Genomic DNA, 13677 nt, shown 5'->3' on the forward strand with positions numbered 1-13677 from the left:
ATACATTATGCACTACATTCTAAAAACACATGTAGCTCTCATTCTTGATGTTTTCTAAAACTTTAGTGAACTATATTTAAAAGATTAAACACACTTATTTGTATATACAGAGTGTCCCAAAGGTCTTCATGTATGGAGGAAATGAACACTTTGAGAGTGAAATGTTATTTATTTACAACACATCCTGTTTTTTCGTAAACACATAAGGAGGCATCTGAAGAAAAAACAAACTAATAAATAAATGAATACATACATACATACATACATAAAAAAACAAATAGATAAATAAATACATACATACATACATGCATGCATAAACAAATAGACAAACAAACAAACAAATAAATAAATAAACCAAGCATGAAAAAGAGTTTTTAAAAATTGGCATTCTAAGTATGTGGACTTCTGGGATACAGTGTATATTTATTAACACACGTTTGTTCATTCCCACAACACTCATTAATAACTCTAATCACTTTTAGCTCTAATAGAGATCCTCATTGGGCCACGGGAAGTGACGCCATTTGGAACGCGTTGGATTGAACTGGAGAAAAACTTCCTGCAGAGTGTGTGTGTGTGTGTGTGTGTGTGTGTGTGTGTGTGTGTGTGTGTGTGTGTGTGTGTGTGTGTGTGCGTGCGTGCGTGCGTGCGTGCGTGCGTGCGTGCGTGTGTGTGTGTGTGTGTGTGTGTGTGAATATGTGCGCGTTGGAAGCGCGCACGTGTCCAGATTTCCGTGTTTTCAAAGCGAAAGCAATCACGCGTCAGACTCACTATATAAACTCTTATAAATTCATTCTTATATTAATAGTTAGGACTCCATGTATGGAGGAAATTAATGAAATGTTACTTTATCTACAAAACATCCTTTTTTTTGTAAACACATATGGAGGCATCTGAAGAAAACACAATCTAATAAATAAAAATAAATAAATAAACAGACAAACAAACAGACAAACAAATAAATAATAAACAAGCAGAGAAAAAAGCAAACAAGCACATACGTACAAACATACATACATAAAAAATAAACAAACTAACTAACAAACAAATAGACAAATAAATAAATAAACAAGCAAATAAAAACATACATACATACATACATACATACATAAACAAATATACAAACAAACAAACAGATAAATAAATAAATAAACACATACATACATACATACATACATACATACATACATACATACATACATACACACACACACACAAACAAACAAATAAATAAATAAATAAATACATACATACATACATACATACACAAATATACAAACAAACCAACAAATAAATAATTAACAAATAAATACATAATCAAACAAACAAACAAAAATATAACTCTGTCACTTTAACTCTGGATTTGCACAGCACAGTATTTACACACCATACTACACCTGGACACTTTAAGGACAAGGACAATCTTTAATAACCATACACATTTATGTATATGTATATTTATGTATATGTATATACATTATTTCTTCATATTCTCCATATATTTCATATTTTTATATATTTTTTATATGGTTTTCTTACATAGTTTTCTTATCTAGTTTATACTTTCTTATTATTTTATTCTCATTTTATTTTTTGCTTTTTTTTATACTTTTTTAATATTCTTTATTCTTATACTGGACAGTTGCATAAAGCATTTCACTGCATATCTGTATGTATGTGTATGTGACAAATAAAATTTGATTTGATTTTAAATAAATAAATAAATAAACCAAGCATGAAAACAGTTTTTAAAAATTGTCATTCTAAGTATGTGGACTTCTGGGATACAGTGTATATTTATTAACACATGTTTGTTCATTCCCACAACACTCATTAATAACTCTAATCACTTTTAGCTCTAATAGAGATCCTCATTGGGCCACGGGAAGTGACGCCATTTGGAACGCGTTGGATTGAACTGGAGAAAATCTTCATGCAGTGTGTGTGTGTGTGTGTGTGTGTGTGTGTGTGTGTGTGTGTGTGTGTGTGTGTGTGTGTGTGTGTGTGTGTGTGTGTGTGTGTGTGTGTGAATATGTGCGCGTTGGAAGCGCGCGCGTGTCCAGATTTCCGTGTTTTCAAAGCGAAAGCAATCACGCGTCAGACTCACTATATAAACCTGCAGAGCGGCTCTTTACTCACACACACAGACAGACACACACCGAGAGGAACATCTTACAGAGAACAGATCACTGAATCCATCACTGAAAGCCTTTATTTCTTTTTTCTTTTCTTGACTTGTGATTGTTTTATTATGGGTCTTATTTTCTCCTCCATCTTTTCACGGTTCATACACAAGAAGGAGATGAGATTGCTGATGGGTGAGTGCATTCAGTGTTGGGTTTAGTGTGGAAAATTATACATATAAGCTGATTATACAGCTTTGGACTTGTGTTTTATCTGTACAATATTGTGCAAGTAATAATAAACTCGAGTGACTGTTTGTTTTATTGTTTAACCTCCTGCATCTATAATGTAAACTCTTTTCTCCTCTTCAAGTTGGTCTGGATGCAGCCGGAAAGACTACAGTGCTCTATAAGCTCAAACTGGGTGAAGTCGTCACAACCATTCCTACTATCGGTAAGACTATAGAGACTGTTATTAGACTGTTATTGGACGACTAGTGACTTAGAATTAAACCTTAATATGTCTTTTGTGTCCACGGTTGTGCTGTGAATCAGGCTTTAATGTGGAGACAGTCGAGTACAAGAACATTTCCTTCACCGTGTGGGACGTCGGAGGACAGAACGTCATTAGACCGCTCTGGAGACACTACTATCAGAACACCACGGTGAGTTCATGATTGGATATAACATTCATCTTATTTTACATGTGAACTTTATAGAGCCACGTTCAGGTTATTTAAAGCACATCTGGTTCAGGAATCATTAGGAATCTAATCTAACGTCTAATGCCTGGTTACTGTTACCTTATTTTTAGATCAAGCTCTAGCAGATGTTCATCACTACCATTGTTTTAAACATTAGATTGATGTAATCCATGTAAAGGAACCTGTAAATATATTGTGTGTTGGCGCAGGGCATCATCTTTGTGGTGGACAGCAGCGACCGTGAGCGCATCCAGGAAGCTGCTTTAGAGCTGCAGATGATGGTAAATGGATCCTTCATAACTTTCATGATATGCACTTAGCATTTGTCTTCATCTTGTGCTTGAAAATCAGTTTTTATGTCTTTAGCTTGAGGACGATGGTCTGAGGGACGCCGTTGTGTTGGTTCTTGCAAACAAACAGGATTTACCCAACGTGATGCCGGTCCACGAGATGACCGAGAAGCTCAGAATGCACGCCATGAAGGGACGAGATGTGAGTAGATCACAATTATTATAATGTTGTGTGACTTCTTTCTCAATTATTAGTCTAACATGCAAACACGTTTATTTCTCTGTGTCTTTATTTCAGTGGTACCTTCAGTCAACTTGTGCAACAAATGGAACAGGTTTATATGAAGGACTGGACTGGCTTTCAAATCAGCTCTCCAAACGATAAAATCTGATCAACTGCACTGAGTGAATTTATTAGAAAAATACTTTACTGTATATAAATGTGCCAATAACCTTGTGGATTTTATGATCATTGAATATAGTATTTTAACTTTCTTTTTTGGAAATCTTAAAATTATTTATTGTTTTATTCTTTGTCTTTGGGTTTGACTTTACAAATGAAATAAAATAACATCTATTTTTTTTTAAATATCACTGCAGTCAGTATTCTTTATTGGAGGTACGGTGAGATAAAGTTTATATACTAGGAGGTTTCACTGCTACACATGTAAAATTTCTAAAATCACAGAATTAAATTGCATACAAGAGTCTTCTGTTCCCAGTGGGGTTTTACTTGAAACTCTGTTTGATAGAGAAACTCTCTGTTGTATTGTGTATTGTGTTATATAGCTAGATGTTTTTACTTACTGAAGCAACAAAGGCCTATATTTAGTCAAATATTTATTTAAAATTTTTTTTTATTATTATATTATATTATATATTATTTATTAAAATTATTTATACAAAAATAGGTATATTCTTGAGTCAAAATTTTATTTTATTTTTTATTATTATATATTATATTATATATTAAGATATTAATAAAACATATAGTATATTATTAATATAAATATAATTATTATTATTATTATTATTATTATTAATAATAATAATAATAATAATAATAATAATAATAATAATAATAATAATAATAATAATAATAATATGATTATTATTATTATTACTTCTTATAGTTAGGTCTTTCTTTGCTCTCTTGAGTTAACAGGTTTTAATCCTATCCTCAAAAAGTTGGTCTCCAAATAGAGTGAACTTAGACCTAATTTGGTCTGTGGGTGAAATGTTCTGAATTAAATTTACAGCTAAACACTTCCAATAAATAGACAGAATTAAACAATGTTTGTATAGTCACTTTTGAATAAACAATGACACTTGTCATCACATAGACTGCTAACAGGCTGAATTAAGCCCTGGTCAAAACCGTGCAACCGTGTCACAAAGCTTTGTTGAATTCTTACGTTTTTTTAATAATTTCTACCCAATTTAGTCACCTGCTCGTTTCCACACACCTACATCTCGTCTGTCGAAGGATTCCTCTGACACGTGTGAAGCCAGGTGTCTTCTGAGACTAGTGAAATCAATGGTCTATATGTTTTCAAACTTCAAACTGGACCACACATGACCCGTTAACCTCTGAATGGAATATTGAATGTATACAGCACCGGAAACTTTATTTCAACAGGAATATAGTCACCATGTAACTTGTTTTAGAGCTGATACTTTGTGATAGTATTGAATAATACATGTATTAAATAAGAATAATTCATTATTACTCATTATTAATTGTAGATTAAGCCAGATTACACTCTCTGTCATGACCAGCATATACTGTAGGCTTGAACATGCCATAGCCAGAATTAATCTTCCTTTACCTTTATAACAAAGTTCACTCTTCCGGAAGGCCTTCTACTGAATTTTGAGCTCCTTCAGCTACAAGTGCATGACTGAGATTGGGCACTGATACTGGGTGAGGAGGTCTGGGGTGGTGTCTGATTTATAGTTCATCCTAAAGGTGTTCAGTGGTGTTGAGTCACAGAGCTCGCTTTATGCACAGTTTGAGTCTCTTAGCTCCAGTAATGGGAGATTGTAATGCTGAAGTATAACCAATAAACTCTAGACAATTGTATGCTTCCAAGTTTATGCTGACGTCAGGACACGACGATCCAGTGCAAATTAATTTACACTATTTATTTTGTAGCTGCTAAATGAATCGAGAGTCGTGATTTTCTGAACATTTGATGTGTGAATTAAAGTAATTATTAATGAATTTATAACAATCATGAATTCATTTAAAGCAAGTTTAACTAAATGGAACAATGAGGAACTGTGTTTTGTGAACATACATCAACAGATAACGTATATGTTCTGTAGTGATCATTGGTGTTAAGGAGCCCTCGACACACGTGCCTGGGTCTGCTCTTGTGAGGTGGCGCGTGTGACGTGGCGCGTATGACGTCACGCCGGCCGCAGCGGAGCAGAGACGTGTTAAAGCGCTGCTGCAGCGTTAAAACACTGTAGTGTTTGTTTACAAAAAAATCGGTCTTTTGTCGGTCTGTTTGTGTTTTTTTTATGAGGTGTTAGATCCTGTTTTGGCTCTCAGAAAGGCTCTGCGACCTTCTCGGCGTGTGTGTGTGTGTGCGCGCGCGCGTGCGCTGGACTTCTCTCGCCTGTTAGCCGTTAGCTCGGAAACGTCTCCAAACTAAAGTTGTGCTTCACGTCGCTCGGTGAATATTCGATATTAAAATGGGGCTGACCATCTCCAGCGTGTTCTCCAGGCTGTTCGGGAAAAAACAAATGCGAATTCTTATGGGTGAGTCACAAGTTGGAGCGGTGGTGTGTTGGCAGCAGTTAGCGGTTTAGCTGGTTAGCTCGTTAGCTAGCAAAGCTTCCTAACAACATTAGCATTACAAAGTTTTTAGCTAGCTGAGTAAATAAAACCTTTTTTGTCTCGTCACTTTTTATACTTGATTAAGCGTTTAGTTTTAAATATTTAAACATGGTCTCGCTTAGATTTTGTGCAGCGTGAGATATGATTGTTTATTCGTTTGTTTATTAGTTTAGATGTTAAATTTACTCCTTTTATTTACTCCTGATTTTCTTCATGTCCTTGTGTAAAATATAATGCTGCGTTTTATTAACAACAACAACAACAACAACAACAAAAAAAACAAACGTAAATGTGGTTAAGTTATGCAGTTATGTTCAGGACCGACTTGACACCTTGTGCATTGTATTTAAAGATATAAAACACTAAGTGCTGTGGGGTTTAAAGGGAAAACGATCAACAAAGCCAAAAACTATTAACAGTTCTATCAGAATGATTTATTAAACAAACTGAGAATGTTTTATTTCTTTTACACTAATAACAGGAATACACGAGGAAGTTCGAAACTTGTCTGTCATGGCTGTTAAAAAGCTCTGACACTGGAGACTCCTTCCATAAATGTTCACTAAACACCTCCATAAAGAAATCTCAGCCATGACTGTGAATAAACACATAACGGCTCGTTTTAAATTTTGTTTATTATTCGATTATGTGGTGCATCGTAAAAAGTCTTAAGCCTGTTATTTGAGGCTATTGTTAGAAATGCATTTGGATTAAATGAAATGAAATTTCATGTTATCCGATGAGAGTAAGCCCCGTTTCTTTTTCTTGCAGTTGGTCTCGATGCTGCCGGGAAAACGACGATCCTTTACAAACTCAAACTCGGAGAAATCGTCACAACGATTCCAACTATAGGTTTGTTTCCAGCTCCATGAATTGCATTTATATTTTTTGTTGATGTAAGTTAATGTAATTAATATGAAATGAAGTACTATTGATACTTTAATATCCACTGTTAAGTTCTTTGATGCTTTAGCAAAGTAATTAAGTTCACTCCTTTTTTTTGTAAAAGCAATTTTGGTGGCCTGGTATATGAGAAAATTAAAGGAAAAACTTTCAGGCGAATTTATTTATTTGTATTTCCGCCATGGTCTGGGTCAGCTTGTCCGCTTTTAAAGAAGCTCGACTGCAGATCAATGAAAGTCTTTCTGACTCCTCGCTTTTATCCAAAGTTTTTATCATGGAGGGCGTGGTCACTTAAAAGATGCATCCAGCCCCCTTTTGCAGTACACAATGGCTTGCTGATGTGGAAGAAAAGGATGTAACTTATATGTTATGGTCCTCAGTCACAAAATCTCAACCCAATTAAATACTACAATTTTTAGTAAGATTGCTGTTCATTGCTCCAGTACATTTCCAGAGACTCGGTGCCAACGAATACTGGAGCTGTACTGGCTATGAAACTTACAAGACACACATTGTTATAATATTTTCCCTTGTCATTGTGTCACCCACCTGCGACCTGTAATTGAGTGCTGAATGCTATATTTAATGATTTAATATTTAAAAACATTTTTTAATCATCTAAAAGTTTTTATGTCTGTTCTACAGGATTTAATGTTGAAACCGTGGAATACAAGAACATCTGTTTTACTGTTTGGGATGTGGGTGGCCAAGATAAGATCAGACCTCTGTGGAGGCACTACTTCCAGAACACACAGGTAACCAGATCACATCTGAAATTTAGTGTCACATACACACACACGCACAACCTCTCACTATTACTAGTATTATTTGTATATGTCTGTATTAAAAATGATTTGTTTCTCTGAGTATTGCATGTAACTCGGGTATCACTGCTTTTACGGACTCTTCACAACTTTGCTCAACTCTGAATCACAGTGAATTTCACTTTCTCGGTTTCTTGACGATTTATTTTGCTTGATATAACAATGCACAAAAAGAAAAATCTGTCAGTGAGGGAAGCGAGTTCATTTTATTCACTTCCGTGTATGCCGTTCTTGCAGGGTCTCATCTTTGTGGTAGACAGCAACGATCGTGAGCGTGCACAGGAAGCTGCCGAAGAGCTGCAGAAGATGGTTTGTGAGACACGCCCAAGCATTACAATATTTAAATCTTTGTTCTTGCACTATACGCCCAGTGTGTTCATTCACTACAATAATTGTTTGGTTTATTATTTACTTTTAGTGAAAGTAATTATATAAATTTCCGCATAGCATAATATTTGAATGTTTTCGAATAAGATATTGATTTATATCTTTAGATCATTTTAACCTTATTGTTTCTGTTCGGTCTTTTTGTCTCTCACCCATGTCTTCGTTTAACAACTTCTGCTTACAAGTCGTGTTTTTATGTCTGGAATAGCTTCAAGAGGATGAGCTCAGAGATGCAGTTTTGCTGGTGTTTGCAAACAAGCAGGATTTGCCCAACGCCATGGCTATCAGCGAGCTGACGGACAAACTCGGCCTGCAGACACTCAGGAGCAGAACTGTAAGTCTTTCTTGTTATCTGCACTCTTCTGTATACAGGAACTCGGACGCTTGCGATTTGCAAATGTCGCTGCCACTGACACCACTCCTGGTCACGCATAGCTGTGGTCACCGAGATAAACATGTAGTTTGATGCCTGACCATTAGTGATTAGGAGATGTATGACAATATTAAAATTTGAAGTGGCTAATATGTCGTACTGGTGCTTCAGGTTCCCATGTTGTAGGTATGTTGCCATCTGCTAAATATCAGACGTAAAGGCTAATGCTTGTATAAGCTGCAGCATTAGAGGTGATGCTTTATGTTCAGCAAACTGTAATATAACCATCTACTCTACTGTCTTGGTATAAAACTTCTATGATGATTGAATTTCTGTCACTTTCTGCTCCAACAGTGGTACGTTCAGGCGACCTGCGCCACTCAGGGAACAGGTTTGTATGAAGGACTGGACTGGCTTTCTGAGCAGCTGAGCAAACGTTAAGCGACATTAACAGGCTCACACGAAGGGGTGTTTTAACAAAGGACGTGATCACACAACTGACAGACAATGGATATTCTCTCATATATATTAGCTTATGGTTATCAAATTTGCCAATGAGGTACATTTAAAAAATTTCTTTTTTTTCCCCCTCAATTGGGCTTCTGTTATTTTCAGCATTTCAGTAAGGAATGTTCAAATGTATGCCTGATTTTAGTTTGATTTGAAATATACGACGAGGTGGATTTCAAAACAAATCGAGGGATGAGAATGAGAACCTGCCTCCGGGGTTTTTTTGTGTCAAACATGGGAACATATTTATATTTATACGAACATTTTTTCTCTCATTCCATTTTTATCTATGTAAACTTTGCATGTACTTTAATCTGACCAGCTACATTCAATAAGTAATGACTTTAGACCAAATTATGTTACACCAACATGTATAATGAGGAACAGCTCAATAATATGAGGTAGTCCAGTGGGTAAAGGTGGGGATGGGGTGAAAGATTTGTGTTTGTATGACAGGTAAACTAGGAGTTGATTTCTTTGGCCTTATTACAGCTTACTAACTCTGATACCTGACTTTACCATCTTGCTATATAACCAGCCTTTAACTGCATTTACAATTGCCTTAAAATATGCTTGTTTCCTGCTTTGTGACTTTTAAGTTCATATAACGTTGACCTAAACTGAAAATGACCAAATGAGCGATCACCAGATTTATTTGTGTACACATGCTGAGAGATGTATGATAACCGTTTGATCGGGCACCTGCAATCATATCGGTCCTTTTTTTTTCCCCATGTCTCATTAATAATTCCTATTAAAGCCTGAAATAAAACGATTGTGACTGAAAGAATCTTTGTTTCAGGATGCAGACTACATGGTTAATACAAGTTTAAGAATGATTTTAATTATATCAGACTGATTTTATTTCCATACTGCATTCAGAGAATTCTCTTATGGACAGCTTGGTGAATCAGGATCATCATAGGCATTAAGATGTTTTTCCCATCAGTAAAACAGATTAATTGATAAACAGAGTCCTCTTGTTGCAGCAATAAATCAGAAATTGAAGTGTTCTAATCTCAGCCAGACATTCAAACCCTGATTTTAATGTTTACTTGTGGAATAAAATCTGAGGCTGGGTCTCAACTTTAATTCCATTTGAGGTCACAGACTAAAGCTATATGGTCAGATGGGTGAGACACACTGGGAAGGGCCTGGTATGTGGTGACCTCCTGATGACTGGGCAAAGGAATGACCTGTTCTACCTGCAAGGCCTGCGACTCAATGAAAATGTAGTCCAGACATCCATTAAAGCCTCCTACATAATTGGTGTATTGCGGTTCTCCACACGCGCTAGTCAACTGAAAGGGGCTGTGGAGCTCCATTGGAAGATGCTCCTCAGGCCCATTAGATGCCCAGTCACTGTGCTGCTCCAATACTGAACCTTGACTGAGCAACTGGAAGAGTCCTGACGATGGTGTGCTGTTAAAGTCGCCGCAGAATATCAGTGTGCTAGCTTGTTCTTCCATGACGACTTTCTTCAGGTGCTTCAGGGCCACAGCCATCTGTATTAATCGAACATTTGCTCCTTGGGGCAGGAAAGAAAATTAATTTTCTTATGGTATGCGCTTATAATCAAGTTCAAAATTCAAATCCAGTACCAATGTTTCCTACCTTTAGGGTGCCAGTAAAGATGCGTGTTTCCAACACACACTATCTTTGACGGATCGCTGACGGACTGTAAAACCGTTACCTTACCAAAAGGAAAAAACTATTTATACCAGGTTTTAGTCAATTCATTTCAATATAAGCAAATAAATAAACCCTTCCTAAACCCCAACTCAGTTTATAAAATACATCAATATCAGCATATAATAAAATACCTGAAAGTATGGTGGTGAAAAATGATAAATGTTTGGAATCATAATAGTGAATAACTGTCATTATGAACAAGCAGATAAGGGAAGAATAAACCTAGTGTTGTAGGGGTAGAGAAAGCCTTAGAGGTCATATGAAGGAAGTTATGTTTGTGTGAAAATGTGCTGGGTTGCTGACAGCTACCAACATCATCCTCTACCCTGTCCACAAATACTAACAGACCAGTTGGGTGGTGGTTTATTCCCAGTACAACAGGGATACTAACGTTTTGTTTGCATGCTGCATCTTTTGGAAGTGTAAATATACTCCTTTTTTTTTTTTACTCATCACCATCAGGTTCTGCTTTTGGTTGGATATTTTAGGTTTACATCAACACAACAGTCCACCATACAAACAGGCTCACTGCTGGCTGCTATCTAAAATGTTTTCCCAAAACTTCTGAAGCACTACAACATTCACCTTCTAATCCACATGTCCTACAAACACTGGTGTGAGGTGGAAATACACTACGGGTAAGACAACACTCATTCACACTTGGGGCAACTGAGAGACATCAGCCTGTATACTGGCATGTTTCTGAAAGGTGGGTGAAAACCAGAGAACCCTTAAAATGGTGGAACATGTGAAATGCCATACAGACACTACGCCAGGAATGAACCTTGTGGACTGTTGTGGTTCAGTGCAACCTGTTTTGCGTACTGGTCTCCCCGACAAAAGATTTGCATGAACCAAATCAACAACTTGTTCAGCATTTCAGCCTTCTTTACTATTTTTCCCTGATTTTAGCCACTTCTTTTTGCTAAGCAGATGAACACCAAATGCATGTTAAACCGTGGACAACCTTTCAACCTGTCAGTGTTCAGTGTCAGAACAGCACCAGCACTGAGTGGTTAGACCATGTAATACCTGCAACGTCGTACTTCTCTGTACCATCTTCTCTTTCAACGCCGGGTTGGTGGACAGTTTCTCCAGCAGCACACTATGGAGCGTGTCCGTTTTTAATGCCTCACTCAGCATGATGTCGTGTCTAAAAAGCAACTTGAATTTTGATCTCCTGTAAAACGTGGCCAGTCCTTCATGCTGCCTTTCTTTGACTTTGAACACTCCGTTCATGCCGAACGCGTCAAGTGCCGGCACCAGGCTATCACCAAAAACGCCTTTATCCACCTCCTGGAGACAGATGATGTCTGCATTATAGCCCGAAAGCTCCTTCTTTATGAGGTTCTGCCTGTAGTCGAGTTCAAGGGCATATGGAGCGCAGTAAGGGTACAGGACTGTTTTAGAGAGCTCAGTTTGACTGTAAATCTCTGCTAAGATATTGTAAGTCACAACTCTGGTTGTAAAGTCATTCGTGACCTCACTGGTGTACAAGTGTCTGTTGTCAAACGTGCAAACTCCTGGACCTGCTTCTACAGTGCATGAGGTTATGAGCTCCACCACAGGGCCCAACCTGGACCCGTTTCCCGGCATGCATTGCAGCTTCAGTCTCAACCCGATATCTATGTTAGATGGTGTAAAGACTCGGTCACGTCCTGCTTCGACCCAGGAGTCTTCTTCAGCACACGTGTGCGCGTTTACTCTATTCTCCTTGTACCACTTAAACACACACGACTCCAAATTCCCGAATTCAATCTCTAGTTTTGGGCAGACTGGGAATCCGGACAGAACTGATTGTGGAAGCTGTGCGGTGGTGAAAGTCGGAGGATTGAGTTCAACGTTGTATTTTAGGTCTCCAACCTGCAGTACCGAGGAGTCCCGCCAGGCGTCGCGGTTTAAAGTGTCTTCAGAAACCAAATCACCTTTAAAATAAAGCCGCACCACCTGCTCACCATCACAAGTGCTCGTGTTTTCACCTCTAGTCTTCTTACACTTCTTACCTTTTGTCTGCGCCTTGATAAGACTGTTAGATATCCGAGCTAACGCTTTGCCCAACTGCTCTGTTTGCTCCCTCAGCATTTGTTTGTAGCATCCGGCTAACGTGAATGAAATGCTCAGCTTGGGCTCTGAGGGAACACAGCGCACAACGACACGGTCCATCGTGCTGCACAAACGTCTGAATAAAATATTATTCGTTAATATCGACTTCTGAAACAAAACGTAACGCAAATGTACGAACAATCGGTGATTCATCCTATTTCTAAAAGTTATTACACGCGTCGCTTGATGATTGCGTCATCACGTCGTCCGGAACAGTTACCTGATTAGGAATAAGCTGATTCGACTGTAGTTTGTAAAAAAAAAAAAAAAGAAAAAGAAAAAGCCATGTTACACATAACTGTTATTTTTTTCTATATAAACAAATAAGACAGTCATGTTTTAATATCTTCTAATATTTTATTTTATTTTATTTACTTTGTTGCTACCAATAGCGCCATGCTATATACTATAGAGTAAGCGCACACCTGAACACTACATCCATAGATCCCTATCCAGGGATATAAATTTGTCTAGAATGTCTTTTCAATGCTGTAGAATTACACTGTATTTTCACTCTAACTAAGCCGCCCAAACCGGTTCATTTACATACAACGGGGATGGTGGTTAGAGAGGCCTAATGGTTAGAGAGTTTGACTCGTAACCCCAAGGTTGTGGGTTCAAGTCTCGGGCCGGCGAAACCACAACTGAGGTGCCCTTGAGCAAGGCACCAACCCCCCCAACTGCTCCCTGGGCGCCACTCAAGGCCTTCTCAGTCTTGGCCAGCCTGAGACTCGAACCCACAACCTTAGGGTTAGGAGTCAAACTCTCTAACCATTAGGCCACAACTTCCCCCAGTGTGGGGTGAAGTGCGAGGAGTGATGAGGGCTTTGAGGTAAGAGGGAGCTGGTCCAGTTTTTGGCTTTGTAGGCAAGCATCAGTGTTTTGAATTTGATGCGTTCAGCTACTGGAAGTCAGTGGAGGAA

At 37.7% G+C, this 13677-nt stretch overlaps 3 protein-coding genes across 3 annotated transcripts; 2 read left to right on the forward strand and 1 right to left on the reverse strand.

Annotated features, from left to right (window-relative positions):
* The first annotated feature begins 1959 nt into the window (after window positions 1–1959).
* Window positions 1960–3574, forward strand: LOC113656478 (ADP-ribosylation factor 4-like). The gene is made up of 6 exons (XM_027167768.2): window positions 1960–2318; window positions 2497–2577; window positions 2679–2788; window positions 3037–3108; window positions 3194–3319; window positions 3416–3574. The coding sequence occupies exons 1-6, from the start codon at window positions 2033–2035 to the stop codon at window positions 3500–3502; spliced, it is 762 nt and encodes a 253-aa protein (XP_027023569.1). The 5' UTR covers window positions 1960–2032; the 3' UTR covers window positions 3503–3574.
* A 1927-nt stretch (window positions 3575–5501) lies between these two features.
* LOC113656479 (ADP-ribosylation factor 4) lies at window positions 5502–9734 on the forward strand. The gene is made up of 6 exons (XM_027167770.2): window positions 5502–5884; window positions 6734–6814; window positions 7511–7620; window positions 7927–7998; window positions 8285–8410; window positions 8804–9734. The coding sequence occupies exons 1-6, from the start codon at window positions 5818–5820 to the stop codon at window positions 8888–8890; spliced, it is 543 nt and encodes a 180-aa protein (XP_027023571.1). The 5' UTR covers window positions 5502–5817; the 3' UTR covers window positions 8891–9734.
* Window positions 9735–9783: 49 nt separating this feature from the next.
* On the reverse strand, window positions 9784–12970 carry pde12 (phosphodiesterase 12). The gene is made up of 3 exons (XM_027167767.2): window positions 11684–12970; window positions 10574–10652; window positions 9784–10487 (listed from the first exon to the last, which is right to left on the reverse strand). The coding sequence occupies exons 1-3, from the start codon at window positions 12905–12907 to the stop codon at window positions 10048–10050; spliced, it is 1743 nt and encodes a 580-aa protein (XP_027023568.1). The 5' UTR covers window positions 12908–12970; the 3' UTR covers window positions 9784–10047.
* Window positions 12971–13677: the final 707 nt, after the last annotated feature.

Source organism: Tachysurus fulvidraco, chromosome 2 (genome assembly GCF_022655615.1).
Source record: "Tachysurus fulvidraco isolate hzauxx_2018 chromosome 2, HZAU_PFXX_2.0, whole genome shotgun sequence".
NCBI lineage: Eukaryota > Metazoa > Chordata > Actinopteri > Siluriformes > Bagridae > Tachysurus > Tachysurus fulvidraco.